Source organism: Macrotis lagotis, chromosome 6 (genome assembly GCF_037893015.1).
Source record: "Macrotis lagotis isolate mMagLag1 chromosome 6, bilby.v1.9.chrom.fasta, whole genome shotgun sequence".
Classification (NCBI taxonomy): domain Eukaryota; kingdom Metazoa; phylum Chordata; class Mammalia; order Peramelemorphia; family Peramelidae; genus Macrotis; species Macrotis lagotis.
Window position 1 is genome coordinate 81,865,530 of NC_133663.1, and position 16,949 is coordinate 81,882,478.

The window sequence follows — 16,949 nt, forward strand, 5'->3', positions numbered from 1 at the left end:
GTCAAGGAGGATTAGCACAGACCTTTTCAGGACTGCTCCTTCACCTTTGGTGTCCACCTGGTACTCAAATCTTACCTGCGCCTTCAAGAAGATGTAGCATATGCTACAGTCTGTGATTACCTGTGGCCATTCCCTTAATTACCTATCTCAGCAAAGGGGCTAAAGCAGGTTGAGGATAACCAATGATCCTCAAACCACTCAGTGTTTGTGAAGTATGTAAAGACTTTTCCCAGCAGAATGCAGAGATGAGAACAATTTATTCCAGTGGTCACGAAGGCAGCTGAAGCAGGCACTGTGGACTGCTTACAGCCTGGTCAGAGATCCAAGATGCCAAGGTTATCCACTGTATACAGCTTTCTTGATTTTGTCTTACCACTAGACTTCAAAGACCGGAAGATAAAATGAGGCTTAACTGTGCAACTCAGCCTTACTTAAGAAGTCAGGCCATTAACCTGTGATGTCAATGGTCCTCTTCAACAGTTTGGCAACCCCAGTTATTCAGAATGTAGGTAAAAAAAAAAAGTCAAAAGGGCCTTGAGCAGCCAAAATATATGTCACAAAGTCATAACTTAAAACAACTTGTGCTCTAAGAGTTTTCCTTATGCCCCTCACTCATAATCTACTCATTTTAATTCAATGAACTCAGTGCTTAGAGTCAGGAGAGGCCCCTGACTCTGCCTCTTTTGATACTAGCTTATTCATTCTGAACAGGTTTTTCAAATTTTCTAGGTCTAAATTGGAATAATACTATGTACACCTATAGATTTCTACATATGCACACACACATATTACCTGGAGAGATCTTATTGGTATGAGTGTTCCCTATCTACTGCTGCCCATTGCACTCATATCCTTCTCATAGTAGAAAAATTAAACGATATGTCTTTGTGTAAATCTTTAGTAGAAGATCTACTCAAGATACTGGAGGGCAGTACTTGTGCTGTCCATATATCATTCTTTATTCTTGCTACATGAGCATCATGCCTCCCATATATGACTTTGCTACTGTTAATGGCAATGACACATATGTATGCATAAACATACACATCTGTAGAGAAAACTAGATTTCCTATTCAAAACCGAAGTAACAGAATATGACTTTTCAAAACTTGCTGCCTTTTTTAAAATGATTTTTGTTTTGAACTAATGAAGCCTCTGAGCTGACAAAAGAAAGTACATTGGTGGGGGCTTGTAAACTATGTTCTTGAAGAGCAGTTGACTTGCAAAGTGCCTCAACTCTGCTCTGGAATAGTTTTTCTGGGCTCCATGTGTGGGAGAGAATACCCCAGATGCTCCATATGAAGTATCAGATACACTTCTTTTAAATGTCTCCTGGGGTTTTGAAAGCATTAAATTTTCTTTAATTGCTTGAATCCCTTGTTAGCCGTACGAGGTGGGCATCATATTATAGCATTACTGTTCTATTTAATCCATTCATCTGTGAGGGAAACTAGGGTAAGCAGTTGGAGGATGTCATTGTTTCAATAATTTTTATGTAATCCAATTTTTCCATCTATTCTAGAATGCTGGCATTTCACTGTTACTGTTATGATTTTTCCTGTGGATATGTGATTTGGAGAATGTGCTATAAATGTGTGCTTATACCAATCAATGAATTAGAAAGAGTACTAGTTTTGAAATGAAAAGACATGGTTTTAAATTCTGACAGTCATTCCCTGTGTGAATGACTCACTAAAAATTTGAAAATATGTTAATCAAGTGTTTTCAATGGGCAAAGTTCTGGGGATACTAATAGAAAAGGAGAACAATGCCTGCTCCCAAAAAGGTTACATTCTAATGGGTGAGATAATATATATTAATCTTAGTTGCAAGTCAGAAGGAAAGATCTCATGATCCTCTAATTTTAATTCCACTGATAAAATTGCATTAATTTCTGATGTTGAACCATTTGACTGTACCAAGTACTTGAATTCATGATAAGAGGTCCCCTTTTCTACATCTTTAGTAGCTATGGTTACAACATCCCTAGAAGCAGTTGCCAAGTCCCATCTCTCTGTAAGAGGTGCTTCCCAGGATGTTGGCAGTTGGTCAGCAGTTGGTGATAAGAAAGGTGAGTCTTATTGCACTAAATTCAGGATACTATGGTCCTTTTTTATGCTATTTAACCATAACCAGGCCAATATGGCTAACTCCTATCACAGTTGCTACTACCATGATTCAAATATTTTCTCTCCTCAAGCCAATACTACCACCTCCATTTACAAAGTTAGGATGCTGAGGGCTGGGAGGGGAAGCTAGATGCCAGGGCAGTTGTTTGCATGAAAATATTTCTTCCACATAAGTGTTAGAGAGTTAATCCTTTCATTCTTTCTTCTATGATTCCCTATCTTAACTCCCCTCAAAAGCTTTTTAGGACTTCCAGGGCAGAGACAAGATGGTGGCACAAAGCTAGGAAGCTCCTGGAGCTTTTCCCAAAACAATTTTAATGAAACCTCCAAACAGATCCCAAAGCAACAGAACCCATTAAAAAAACAAAAACAAAAACAAAAAAAGCAACAAAAAAAGTGAAATGACTTTTCAGCGATATATCTTAGAAGAACTTCAGGAAAAGGTCTGTCACATGGGTTAAAGGAAAGTATAGCTCAGTATAGGAGGGTGAGATAGGAAGCCAATGAAAGGCTTTTAGTCCCAGCACAGCTAAGATCCCAGTGTAGTTCTGCCAAAAGGAAAGACCCCAACCCTAGCTAGGAGAGAAAGATTTCAAGCCCTAGGAAGCCAGAGTGGGAAGCCAGGGATCAGAATCCCAGCCCCTATTAACCCCCCCTAAAAAAAAAAAACTTGGGACTATATGCCCTATAGCACAGGAACAGAGCTCAATTAGCAAAATGACAGAAAAAAATTTTAAAAAGCTCTAACCACTGACAGCTACTATTCTGCTAGGAGTGATAACAAAATTATCTCAGAGAAAGTAGTGACAAAATGACTACATGTGAAACCTCTAAGGGATAGACAACTGGTCTCAATTCCAAGAAGACCTCTTAGAAGAGCTCAGAAAAGATTTGAGAAGAGAGGAAGAAGAAAAATGGTGAAAAAAAGGAGTCATGCAGGAGATTTATGAAAAATTAACTGAAGAAAAATAATCTTAAAAGTCAAATTGATCAGCTGGAAAATAAAATTAACCATTTGAAAAAGGAAACAAAAATGTTAATTGAAGAACATAAAATCTAGAAATTAACTAGAATTGGGTAAATGGAAATTAATGACTAAGAGAGACATCAAGATTCCATCAAACAAAATTAAAAGGCTGAAAAAAAGAGAAGAAAGTGCAAAGTAGCTCTTAGGAAAAATGGCAAATCTGGAAAAATAGATCCAGAAGAGATAATTTGTAAATTATTAGTTTACCTGAAAATCATGATCAGAAAAAGAGCCTGGGAAATATTTTTCAAGAAATTATCATGGAAACTGCCCTAATATTCTAGAACAATCAGATAAAAGAATCTAATGATTAATCCCAGAAAGAGACCCCAAATAAAAACTTATAGTAATATTGTAGCCAAATTTCAGAATTCTCAGCTAAAGGAGAAAATAGTACAAGCTGCTAGAAAAAAAAAAAGAAGCAATTTAAATATCAAGGATCCACAGTCAGGATTGTGCAGGATGTATCAGCATTTACCTTAAAGGATCAAAAGACCTGGAATATATTCTGAAGGACAAAGGACCTTGAATTACAACAAAAATGGACAAAGGATCTTGAATTACAATAAAAATCAACTGTCCTGCAAAATTCAACATATTCTTTCAGAGGAAAATATGGCTTTTCAATGAAGTAGAGGACTTTCAAACCTACCTGATAAAAAGACCAAAACTGAACAGAAAATTTGACCTTCAAATATAAGACTCAAGATGTATAAAAAGTAAATGGAAGGGGGGGAGGGGAAATATTAGTTAACACTTGAGAATTCAATTTCTCTTAGAAGAATGGAAAGAAACATTTGACAAAGGGTGTAGATATAATCTGACTGTGATATGATCAAATTTTTAGCACTTAAGTAGTTTTGCTTTACATGATGCTTTAACTCATGAAGATTTTATTTCTGAAGAGTGAACTTGGAAAGAATATGGAATAAATTGATTATAATTTTATGATTTTTATGACTCTTGAGAATTATATTTCTAATGGAACAGGTGAGGACAGCATACTTGGATAGAAGCTATGGATAGGTGTTATGAAGTGACTGAGGTAATGTTTGTGAGTCAATCAACAAGTAACCCTTGAGAATTGTTGCAGGACAGATAAAAGTATATCTTGATAGAGGTGATGAGTACAAGACAGGTTTAAAACAGTCAAGGCATGAAAAGAAGGATTATATTAGAAGGCAAGGCATTAGAGAATAAATAATGTCACATGAAGAGGCACAAAGACCTATTAAAGAAGAAGGAAAGAAGAGAGGGTGTGAGGACTGAGTAAATTCTACTCTTAATAGATGTGGCCCAAAGAGGACATCACATACATTCCCAATTGGGTCTAAAATTTTATTCTACCCTTCAGGGGAAAGGGAAGGGGAAGGGGAAAGAAAGGAGAAGGGCTAATAAAAGGGAGGGCAAAAGTAAAGGTAAAATTAAAAAGAAAAGTAAAAGGGTAAAGGGAGAAAGGGAAAAAGGTGTGATAAAAGGAAGGTTGATAGAGAGGCAGCAATCAGAAGCAAAACATTGGTGAAGAGGGATAAGGGGAAAGGAAAGAAAAAAATATAAAGGGGGGAAGATAGCATGGAGGAAATAGTTATCATAACCATAAATGTGAATGGGATTTTTATTTCTTTCTCATGGTTTTTTCCCTGTAGTTTTAATTCTTCTTTAACAACATGACTAATGTGAAAATGTTACATTATTAACAAACATGTACAACTTTACCAGATTGATAGCTACAGTGGGAAGGGGGGAAGGAAGGGAGTTTGGACCAAAAAATGTGAAGCTCATAAACTTGCAAATGAATGAATGTGGAAAACTATATTTTCATGTAATTGGAAAATTAAAAGAAAAAAGAAATCTTCAGAAAAACTTGGAAAGAGTAGAATGAAATGACGCTGAGTGAAGTGAGCAAAACTAGAACCTTGTATGAACTGACTACATTGTGTGATGATCAGCGATGTTGGACTTACTCTCAGAAGTTCAATAATCAAAGACAATTCTTAGGGACATAAGTGATGGAGAATACCATTCACATCTAGAGAAGGAAATACTATTTATTCTGAATACAGACAAAAGCTTATGTTTTTTAATTTAAATTTTTTTATGTTTTCCCCCTCTCATGTTTTTTTCCTTTTTGATTTGATTCTTCTTTCACATGATTAATATGGATATAAGTTTAATAGTTATACATATATAATCTATATTAGATTGCTTTCTATCCTGAGTGGGGGGAGGAAAGGAGGGAAGAAGAAAAGGCTTACAAAAAATAATTGTTGAAAACTGTCTTTGCAATGTTGTTGGAAAAATAAAATATTTTTTAAAAGGAAAAAGAAACCTTTTTCAGACCTTTTCTTCTCTCCTCAAAATTCTGATTGCTCCATTAGGCCTTGCTGGGATTGTTGGTAGACTGACCTTTCTCATTCATTTTGGTCCCTCAGACTGATCTGAGCAAAGAGCATCCTCTGGGAATCTGCTGCATTCTTTACAAGACTCCTCTGCATTCTTCACTCTAATGTTGCTATTATATTGATGGTGCCCAGGCTCTAAATATGATTTCATTGATCATAATAAACAACATTCCTGATCAGCCTTCAGCCTCAACTTGACTTGTTATATTCATTCTCATCACCACAAATTCTGGAGTGATTCAAGGTGCAGTTTTACTTATTTCCTCATGAATTAAATTTATTTCATTAATATCTCTCAATCAGCTAAGCTCAGTGCCTTCACCAATTTACCTTGTTTCACTTTACTCTGTTGTCTCTGGCTTCAACAACCTTTCTGCCACCTGGAAGTGGCCTTGGGACTCCACCGTACAGATTGATGACTATCTCTCCCACAGCAATATTTCAGGAAATCCCCAGCTACCATGCTTCCCCTCCACTCTCCAGTCTCTGGTCATCTCTTCCACAGCCTTGTTGAAACACAGCCACACCTTTCCCCTCTCCAGATCTGGGAATCATGCATAAGTAGACTCTGCCACTGTTCCCTGATAAGTGTCTCAATCTGTTTACCTTTTGCTCCACTTAACATCTTGCAACTTTCCAGAACAAAATGCCCCTCCCTGGTCACTAAGTCCTCTCTGTGAGTTATCTTTCCTCATCAAAATGTAAACTTCTAGAGGGTAGGGACAATATTTGCTTTTATGTTAGTGCTTTTCACATCAGGCTTAATACTCCTCCAATTAATTTATTTAATAAATCTGAGAAATCTCTTTTCTCAATAGTAGTTCTCATATATAGTGAGTTCCTTAATCCTTTAGGATTGGCTAAATGTTAGTCACTGAGCATACAATTTATTATTCTAAACAAGTAATAAAGATTCCAATAATCATTTGCAAAATTTTAACTATGAAAATAATCACAAGGTCATTTCAATCCAGGGATATGCACAATATAAAAGTTTAAACTGAGTTAACATTTTCTTCATAATTTTCTTAAGTCTAGACACTGAATAAAACCATCAAATTCTTTTTTTTGTGGGTTTTGTCAGTTGCCAAGGTGAAACTGTTCATGCTTAAAATTTAACAATTTAACACCTCTGTATCAAATTCTCCCTGTGACTTGGCAGGCCAATTCTGAGAGCATATGTCTCAAATATTGAGTTTATTAAGAATAAATGAAATCTCTTTGAATTTTCTAGATGCTTTTTTTTTTTTTTTTTTGGCGAGGCAAATGGGGTTAAGTGGCTTGCCCAAGGCCACATAGTTAGGTAATTATTAAGTGTCTGAGACCAGATTTGAACTCAGGTTCTCCTGACTCCAGGGCTGGTGCTCTATCCACTGTGCCACCTAGCCATCCCTAGATGCTTTTCTAAAAATAAAGATTAAAACAATTTAACCAAAAGTTATCTCTAACTTCAGTTTTTTCTTAAACTGTAACAAGAGAACAGTTCCTTCAATTTCCCTCAAGCTATTAATTTAAACAATCTCTTTCCAGACCCAATAATCATAAAATTCTCTTTATAAAGGTGCTTAGTTATAATTTACATAGTTCTGTGAAAATTTTCCTTTGCTCTATTTTTGTCCTCTTCAGGATTCCTTTCAAACCATCTTCAGTCACTCTCTCCTCAAGCTATATCAACTGTATCTATGGCTTCTATAGGACAGGTTTTTGAAAAAGGGGGCTATACTTGTATTATAGTTCTAGGTACCCACCATTCTCACACAACTGGTACTGTCTCCCTCCATATCTCGGCTTGCTTATTTTTTACATCTTACACATCTTTTTTCATTAATATAAGATCCTTAAGAATAGCAGAGGAGTTTAGTTATTTGGATTGTTTTTTTTTTTTTTTTTTCTGTCTGTCTGTCTGTCTCTCTCCTCCTCCTAATACTGTGACCCTAGAAATCTGTCCTGGGACCTTCCATTCTTAAAATCACAGTTTCTAAAGAACTCCAGCCAAACTTCAGGGCATTTAATCCTGAACTTTTCTTCCTCTATTGACTGTCCATACTCCTCTCCAGATCCCCTTTAGATTTTATAGTTCTCTATTAAAATGCAAGCTCTTTGAAGGTGGGAACTGTTTTGCTAACTTCCTGTTGCATTTCCAGCACCTAGCACACAGAAAGCACTTAATAAAGACTCATATCAAAATTTTGGAAAACTGTAGTGTTGAGGTGGAACCCCCCCAAATATTTTTAAATCCCACAGAAAGATCCAAAAACTGTCTTTAAAATGTCTTTTAAAAATTAATTTTATTTCAAACTAGCATTATCTTCTCTCCCCGCCCCTTCCACTTCTATTCCACGAATAGGAAAGAAAATTTTGGAATAAAAATGACTAGTTACGAAAAACAAGTTTTCATTTTTTTTAGGTTTTTTTTTTTTTTTGCAAGGCAAATGGGGTTAAGTGGCTTGCCCAAGGCCACACAGCTAGGTAATTATTAAGTGTCTGAGACCAGATTTGAACCCAGGTACTACTGACTCCAGGGCCGATGCTTTATCCACTGTGCCACCTAGCTGCCCCTACAAGTTTTCATTTGACGTTCAGAAAACTGGGACATCAAATAGGATCTATTTGTTAAAAAAATTTTATAGTGGTTATTTTTGTGGTGGCTAAAAGTTGGAAATTGAAGGGATGCCCATCAATTGGGGAAAATAGGATATATGATTGTAGTGGAATTTTATTATGGCAGAAGAAATGACAAGCAGGATGATTTTAGAAAAATCTGGAAAAGCTTACATGAACTGATACAAAGTGAAGTAAGTAGAACCAGGAGATCATCGTACACAGCAATAGCAACATTGTTGAATGATAAACTGTGAATGCTAGTCTTGGCCATACAATGATCTGAGACAATTCCAAAGGACTGATGATAAGTACTATCAGCCTCCAGAGAAAAAACTGATGATTTGACTATAGACTGAAGCATTCTGTTTTTCTTTCTTTCTTTTCCTTTTCTTTTCTACTTCTCTACAATGATAACTATGGAAATATTTTATGTGATTGTACATAAAAAACCCCTATATATGGTGCGGTTAGGTGGCATAGTGGATAGAACACCGGCCCTGGAGTCAGGAGGTCCTGAGTTCAAATTCTGCCCAGGCATTTAATAATTACCTAACTGTGTGGCCTTGGGCAAGCCACTTAACCCCATTGCCTTGCAAAAATCTTAAAAAAAAAGTACATAGAGACACATAGACACAGACATAGACTCACACACGTGTGTGTGCACACACAGACACACATGCACACAGATACAGACACACATGTGCGTGTGCGCACACAGACACACAAGATACGCAGACACAAAGACACACATGTGTGCGCAGACAGACACAGACACAGACACACACAGACACACACAGACACAGACACACACAGACACACAGATACACACAGACACAGACACACAGACACACACAGAAACAGACACACACAGACAGACAGACACAGACACACACAGACACAGACACACACAGACACACACAGATACATACAGACACACAGATACACACAGACACAGACACAGAGACACACAGACACACAGATACACACACACACACAGACACACAGACACACACACACACACACACACAGACACACACACACACAGACACACACACAGACACACAGACACACACAGACACAGACACACAGACACAGATACACACAAACACAGACACAGAGACACACAGACACACACACACACACACAGACAGACACACGCAGACACACAGACACACACCCGTGCGCACTTGGTCCCCCCCCCCCCCCCAGGGCCCCGAGCCCGCGTGGGCCCCTGCAGCGCCCGGAGTGGCGGCCCGTGCCGGGCGGGCGCCCCTCGCTCCCGGGCTCCCGGGGGGCTCCCGGGCTCCCGGGCTCCGGGGCTCCGGGGCCGCACTCGGGCAGTGCCCGGCCCTTGTGCGCGGGAGCCTCCCCTGCGGGTCCCGGCAGCCCCGGCCGCCCCGCCCTCCCCGGCCCGGCCCCTGAAGGCGGGCCCCGGGCTCGGGTCCCCGGGGAGGCGGAGGCGCGCCAGGCCCAGGGCCGCCAGGCTGGTAAGCAGAGCCCGGGGCCCCGCTCCGCCCGGGCCGCACGCCCGGCCCCAGCCCTGGCACCCCGGGCCCCGGGCTCGACTCGCCCCGGGCCGGGTCCGGCGCCAGAGGAGGTGCCCGCGGGAGGGAACGGGGCGGGGTGTGGAGACCCCAGGCGCGGCCGTGTGCGGGGAGCCGGGGCCGGGGGGGGCCGGGGCGGCCGGGGCGGCCGGGGCCGGGGGGGCCGGGGCAGCCGGGGGGGGGGGCGGGGCAGCCGGGGGGGGCAGCGGGGCATTAAAATAGATCCCCCCCCCCGAACAAGCCTTTGCCCCCCTTCCCTGTAGCTTTGTCACAAACACGCAACCACGCAGGAGCTCTTCCCCAGAATGCGTTACTGTGCCCCAGACTCCGTCCCCACCAGCCTTGGCCCCTGGGCCCCAGGAGCCTGGGCTGCTCTTTATGTTGATCCGATTCCTTAATGTGTAGATGATTTCCCCGGTTCTGGTCACTGCTCAGCACCAGTCCATACAAGCATTCCCAGGTTTCTTTGAAACCGTCCCCTGCATTTCTTACCGCTGTAAATACTCCATCACTTGTTTTTGGAAAGATTTTATTTTGAGTTTTACAATTTTCCCCCTAATCTTGCTTCCATCCCCGCCCCACAGGGTAGTCTGATAGTCTTGCCTGTTTCCATGGTGTACATTGATCTACACTGAATGTGATGAGAGAGAGAAAAAAATAAAGTATAAGAGACAGCAAAATTACATAATAAGATAATTTTTTTTTTAAATTGAAGGTAATAATCTTTGATCTTTGTTCAAACGCCACAGTTGTTTCTCTGGATACAGATGGCACTCTCCTTTGCAGACAGCCCAAAATTGTCCCTGATTGTTCCACTGATGGAATGAACCAGTCCATCAAGGTTGATCATCGCCCCCCATGTTACTGTTAGGGTGTACAGTGTTTTTCTGGTTCTGCTCATCTCACTCAGCATCAATTCTCACAAATCCCTCCAGGCTTCCCTGAATTCCCATCACTTTCAACAGTATTTTTTACAGGAAACAATTGGTCATTTTTTTGGTCAATTTTTAACTTTAAGTCAATCGGTCCTAATCCTCTGTCACATCCTCTGGCTTCCTCTTCTGACCTAAGCCATGATATTAAGAATATAATAGCATTCCTAGGGACAGCTGGGTGGGGAAGTGGATGGAGCACCGGCCCTGGAGTCAGGAGTACCTGAGTTCAGGTCCAGCCTCAGACACTTAATAATTACCTAGCTGTGTGGCCTTGGGCAAGCCACTTAACCCCATTGCCTTGCAAAAAAAAAAAATAAAAAGAATGTAATAGCATTCCTAACAGATTAAAAAGTAATGAGAAATGCTTAACAAAATAAATATACAATAGAACATAGAAAACATTTTATTTTAAACTAAGTAAATGTTCAGCCTGCAGATATCCTCATTCCTCATTGGGGACACTTCTATATTTGAGTTTGACACCACTGCCTAGAACATTAAATTTCCCCAAAATCCTAAAGCCGGTATCTCCCAAGTCTACCTGGACTCCAAGGCCCACTTTTGGCCCTCTAATGCCATACCACCTCCTCTCAGATGGAAAAATGAGGCATTTTCAGAAAGGAATAATGTGATGAATTATTTCATCCAATCCTATTTAAATTATTACAAGAATTACTTTAGGGAGGAGGACATGTCATTGGGAAGTAACAATGTTTTTTTTTTTTTTTTTTGCAAGGCAATGGGGTTAAGTGGCTTTCCCAAGGCCACACAGCTAGGTAACTATCAAGTGTCTTGAGACCAGATTTGAACCCAGGTACTCCTGATTCCAGGGCAGATGCTCTATCTACTTCACCACCTAGCCGCCCCCATTCAATAATTTTAAAAGATAAAAGTATTAATAAGACATTTAAAAGATGAAATAGAAAAATAAAGTGAATAACAAAATAGGCTAAAGCTGGAGGGGCCTTAGTGGTCTGACTCTAGCCTGGAGAGATTGTCTTGGGCACATCTCAGTTGTTGGATTGTTAGGGTGAAGAGGAGCCTTTATAATACAGACCACCTTCTCTCTGCATGGATTTCAAACCAGAAACAGATCTTTCTGAATTTTAGTCTCAACAAGCTTTTTTTTCCCCTTGAAAAATCCTCTAAATTTGGATTTGATGCTGCATTTCCCAGGACTGAGCTTTACTAATCCTCTGATTCTCTTTCATAACAAACTGACGGCAAATCCTCCAGATGCACTAAAGGCAAAATGGCACTGGTTCCTTACGACCCAGAAGGAATAGGGATACAGAAGTTCCATAAACCTCTAGCCACCTATACTTTTGTGAACCACCAGATCCAGATCAAGCAGGATTGGAAGGAGCTGGGTGTGGCAGCTGTTGTGTGGGATGCGGTTTGTATACCTCAGTGTTCTGTATTTCATTAAAAACAACCAAATGCCTCCAAACTTGCCTAGAGATGGAGGATGATGAGACTTGATGCTCCCTCATTTATGTTTTAAGGATGAGCCTTGGAAGACTGAAGAAGATAAAAGTCTTCCCAGAGATCACAAGTTAGCAATAAAATTAGAACCTAAATTCAACCCTTGAATCACAATCTCATTGGCCAGTCACTATGTCTTAAGCTAATTTTTTAATGGAATTTTTACCCAAATCCGGGTTCAAATCTGAATGCCCCAAACCCTTTTCTCTTCAGTCTCTAATGCAGTATGATATGGCTCTGGCTCCTTGTGAGTATCTATATCTATATCTATATATCTATATATCTATATCTATATCTATCTATATCCATATCTATCTATCTATCTATCTATCTATCTATCTATCTATCTATCTATCTCTATATATATCCACATGTGCATAGTGTAGCTCTTAATTTGTCTTCTATTTTGGTCCAGGCTGTTGTTCTCTGTACTTACCTGGAGATGGGGGCTTTCAATCTTCAAGGCTGTTCTGCAATTGAGCTAGGGGCTGGGACAGGACTTGTGGGCATTGTGGCTGCTTTGTTGGGTAAGTTTGCTCAATTTTTTTAAGTTCACAGTGTTTAAAGTGAATATTAAAAAAACAAAACAGTTGTTTGTGGCATTTCCTTGATTTGACTATTTCTTCACCCAGAAGATTTCAGTCCAAATGCAAAATGTCCTAGCAGATTTAATAGCTTAAAACTGCATTAACACTCTTGGAAGACCCTGTATTTTCTCACTGGATATGGACCGGTAGCAAGTGATTGATGATGATGATGATGATAACCACATTCTTTTGGCCTTAATAATAATGGCTAACATTTATATAGTACTTAATTGTGTGCCAGTCACTTAATAAATCTTATCTCATTTGATCCTCATGTCAACCCTGGGAGGTGGGTACTATTTAATTATCCCTCCCTTTACAAATGAGAGAAAAGTGACAGTGTGACTTGCCCAGGGTCATAAAGTTAGTGTTAGATTGGAACTTAGGTCTCTTTTTTCTCTATCTCTGTTTTCTGTAGTTACTATCTTAGATGCAAAATTCCCCTTTGGTTTTTCCTTCCACACTCTTGTTCTTATTGGACTGTTTTTTTTTTTTTAAGACAATGAGATCAAATGACTTGCCAAGAGTCACACAGCTAATAAGTGTCTGAGGCTGGATACAAACCCAGGTCTTCCTAACTCCAGGCCTTCCATTCTATCCATTGTACCGTCTAGCTGCTGTCTAGTAATTTCATGTTTATTACTATAATAATTCTCATTACAGAGTATATTTTTTAAATTAAAAATTTCAATTGTCATAATTCATTTTTTCTTCCAAACTCCAAATAGAAAAAGAAAAACAATACTCTAAAAAAAATAAGCATAATCATGCAGAACAAATTATTAAATTGGTGGTCTAAAAAATGTACATCTTATTCCTCAGGTTCATTTATCACTTCTGCAGAGGAGAGTAATATTTCTCTTTTTTTTGAGTCTATTAAAAATATATTCTACCTTAATTATTTCACAATTTTATGTAAAAAAATAGCATTCATTTAAAAAACATCTGAGTTCCAAATTATCTCTCCCTTTTGTCTCTTCCCCATTAATTGATCATTGCATTGATTAAGAATTTTAAGTCTTTCAAAAAAAAAAAGAAAAAATGTGAAACTCAAAACCTTAAAAAAAAGATTGTTGAAAGCTATCTTTGTATATAGTTGGAAAAATAATTGCCTCACACTTGATACTTACTAGTGTGACCTTGGGCAAATCACTTAATCCTGATTCCCTCGAATCTAGGGTCATTTCCAGTTGTCTTGATTCATATTTGGCCCCTGGACCCAAGATTTCTCCTCCAGAGAAAGTGAGGCTGGTCACTTAGTACAGCAACTGCTCACTCAAATCAAATTCACATGCATTTCATGGCATCATCTTCCTGATGTCATGGTCTGCTTAGAGAAAAAAGGACAAACATTTCATCATAATTTATTCAATGAGTCAATGCCCAAGTAATTGATGGGCACCCCTTTAGTTTCCATTACAAAAAAAAAAGAGCTGCTATAAATATTTCTCTGTAGATATAAAAATGTTCACATACCTATATACACATACTTAAGTCTACAAACACACCATATATATATATAAACTTCGGTTGACTCTTTCCACTAAACCTTGTTGCTTGCTTTCTTTCATGGTAATTAACTTTATTTTCTTCTCCTTAGCTGTCCCCTGACTGACTCCACGTTGGATCTTAATATTGCTTACAATTGGCTCCATTTCCCAAGATTTAGAACTCAAATAACCCCTGTCTACTTAGAGCTTCTGATGTTCTGTTGCTGCTACTCATCTTGCTCTTCTCTCTCATTGTGACTTCTAGATCCTTTGTTTATCCTGCATCTTATTCTCATGGCCCAATTGTGGTTTCAGTTGTCTCCATCCTCATCCTTGGTCCCATGAATCTTCATCATCATCATCATCATCATCTTAATAAACCCCTCTAGTATCTCTTCCAAGAAAACTCCAAATCATATAAAGTCGAGCACAATTGAAATAACAAAAATGAGATTTGGGGTTATATGATTGCAGCCTTCTCTTACCCAATGGGCTGTGATGTACAAGGGGTTCAGCCTTGCTCAACTTGACCCCAGAGAACTAGGCATGATGGGTAGTGGTGTGAACAGGAAGATTTAAACTTGATGTAAGGAAAACTTTCTAACAAAAGTAAGATGGACTGCTCCTCTCCGCCCCCCTCCCCCCAGCAGTTAGTAAAAATTTATTAAGGACTAATGTGTACCAGGCAATGTTCTTAAACCTTGGGATTTGTTTGGTAGGTGGAAGGCCTCTTTGTTTGGGTTTGGCTTGGATAAATGGCACCAAAGACCCTAATAAGACTATTTCTTTGATCTACATTCTAGGTGCTCATGTAACCATCACAGATCGGAAAATAGCATTAGAATTTCTCAAGTCCAACGTTCAAGCCAACTTGCCTCTCGATATACAACCAAAAGCTGTGGTAAAGGAGTTGACTTGGGGGCAAAATTTAGGGAACTTCTCATCGGAAAAGTTTGACCTGATCCTGGGGGCTGACATTATCTACCTGGAAGAGACTTTTGTGGATCTCCTTCAAACGCTAGAGTACCTCTGCACAGACCATTCGATAATCCTTTTGTCCTGCCGCATCCGATATGAACGGGATCAGAACTTTTTAAAGATGCTGGGAAAGCATTTCACTGTTCTTAAGGTTCATTATGACCCTGAGAAAGATGTATATATCTATAAAGCACATAGGAGAAGCCACAAAGATGAGTTGTAGATTATAGTCAGAAGTGTTTGCCATAGACATACCATAAAATTTATTGTGCCATCTCACTGGGTGAACACTAGATTGTGAATCTAAAGTTGTGGCATCCTATATAGTTTTCTTTATCATTGTTGAGCCAAATTCCTTACCAGGCAATATCTTCTCAGGCAGATCAAACCAGGAAGAATGAAACATTTTCGTGGCATCAATCTCATGGAGCACCATTATGGATAGGTACTCAGATTCATCCGGTTAGGGACAGGAATTAGACCTATGATTTATGATTTCAATGGCATGACTTCAGTGGTCATTATAATTGAGGGAACCTATGATTTATGATTTTAGTAGTTACAACTTCCAGGGAAGGAAACTGCCCCTTACCAACATAGGTCAGAACCTTTCCTGAAACTTGTTATTACAGAGTGCCTTAGAGAACTGAGAAGAAAATGCCCTGGGTGGGGGGTCAGAGGTGGCTCATGAACCCAGGTTGTCCTGGTTTTGGGGCCAGCTCCATCTCCCAAGTTCCCTCTCCTGTGGATGTGGAAAGGACAAATTTTACAAATAATACAAAATGACAAATTCTTTGTGAAAACGTTCAGTGTCGAAAATAGTTTTCAGAATGTGAAAGAAATTTGTTAATACATTCCTTCTTGTCTTGTTGACCCTTATATAGGTCTTTTTTACTTTTGTCTGGTGGCTGAATTTTATAATTTCATTTGGATAAAATACAATAAAATGATTACAATATTTTAGGTATTTAGAAAAATGAGATGAGAAAATAATTTTTTTACACTTTTATTAATTGCTTGTTGAATTTTTGTTAGTTCCAATAAAATGATTATGATTAATTCTTCACAAGTGAACTTTTTTTTTTTTTGCAAGGCCATGGGTTAAGTGATTTGCTCAAGGCCACATAGCTAGGTAACTATTAAGTGTCTGAGGTCAGATTTGAACTCTGGTACTCCTGACTCCAGGACCGGTGCTCTATCTACTGTGCCACCTAGCTGCCCCCACAACTGAACTTTTATTAGTTGTTTTTGCATATTTCTGTAGGGCTTTTCAAAAAGTGCATGGTAGGTCAAATTGAAAATCAAAATATGGTAGTGTAACATAGAGGAGAATGGTTTTACATTTCATTGCCTTGTCATTTTAAGAGTATAGGTTTGATGGAAGGGTGAGACCATTATTCATAAATAACATTTTAGGACATGTGTGTTTTTTAAAAAAATGAATAGAAAATTAAAAATTGATTTTTGCTTTCCAAGTAGACTATACTAGAGCAACTGGCAAATTTTGTTTATGTACATTACACATTGTATCTGAAATAACAAAATTTGTAATTCATGGAAAATCTTTGCCCTCCCATTATTTTAAAAAAATTATTAGGGTCCCATTAAATTTTTTAATTTTACTATTATTTTTATAAACAAATTAGTGTCTGTAAATTAATTTATATCCACAGAACTGCTATGCTTATAACTTAAAGTTAGAAATGGAAGTCCCACAAACTCTTCTAACCATATCATTTTCTTTCCAGTACTGCCATAGATTAAAAAA

The 16,949-nt window shown here is 38.9% G+C and overlaps 1 protein-coding gene across 2 annotated transcripts; it reads left to right on the top strand.

Annotated features, from left to right (window-relative positions):
* Window positions 1-1,966: 1,966 nt before the first annotated feature.
* On the top strand, window positions 1,967-16,949 carry METTL21A (methyltransferase 21A, HSPA lysine). Of its 2 annotated transcripts, XM_074191511.1 has the most exons (5): window positions 1,967-2,071; window positions 5,589-5,802; window positions 11,878-12,037; window positions 12,542-12,653; window positions 15,007-16,949. In XM_074191511.1, the coding sequence occupies exons 3-5, from the start codon at window positions 11,894-11,896 to the stop codon at window positions 15,402-15,404; spliced, it is 654 nt and encodes a 217-aa protein (XP_074047612.1). In that variant the 5' UTR covers window positions 1,967-2,071; window positions 5,589-5,802; window positions 11,878-11,893; the 3' UTR covers window positions 15,405-16,949. The 2 variants fall into 2 exon arrangements, with proteins under 2 accessions (XP_074047612.1, XP_074047613.1); XM_074191512.1 differs by lacking the exons at window positions 1,967-2,071; window positions 5,589-5,802 and adding an exon at window positions 9,499-9,649.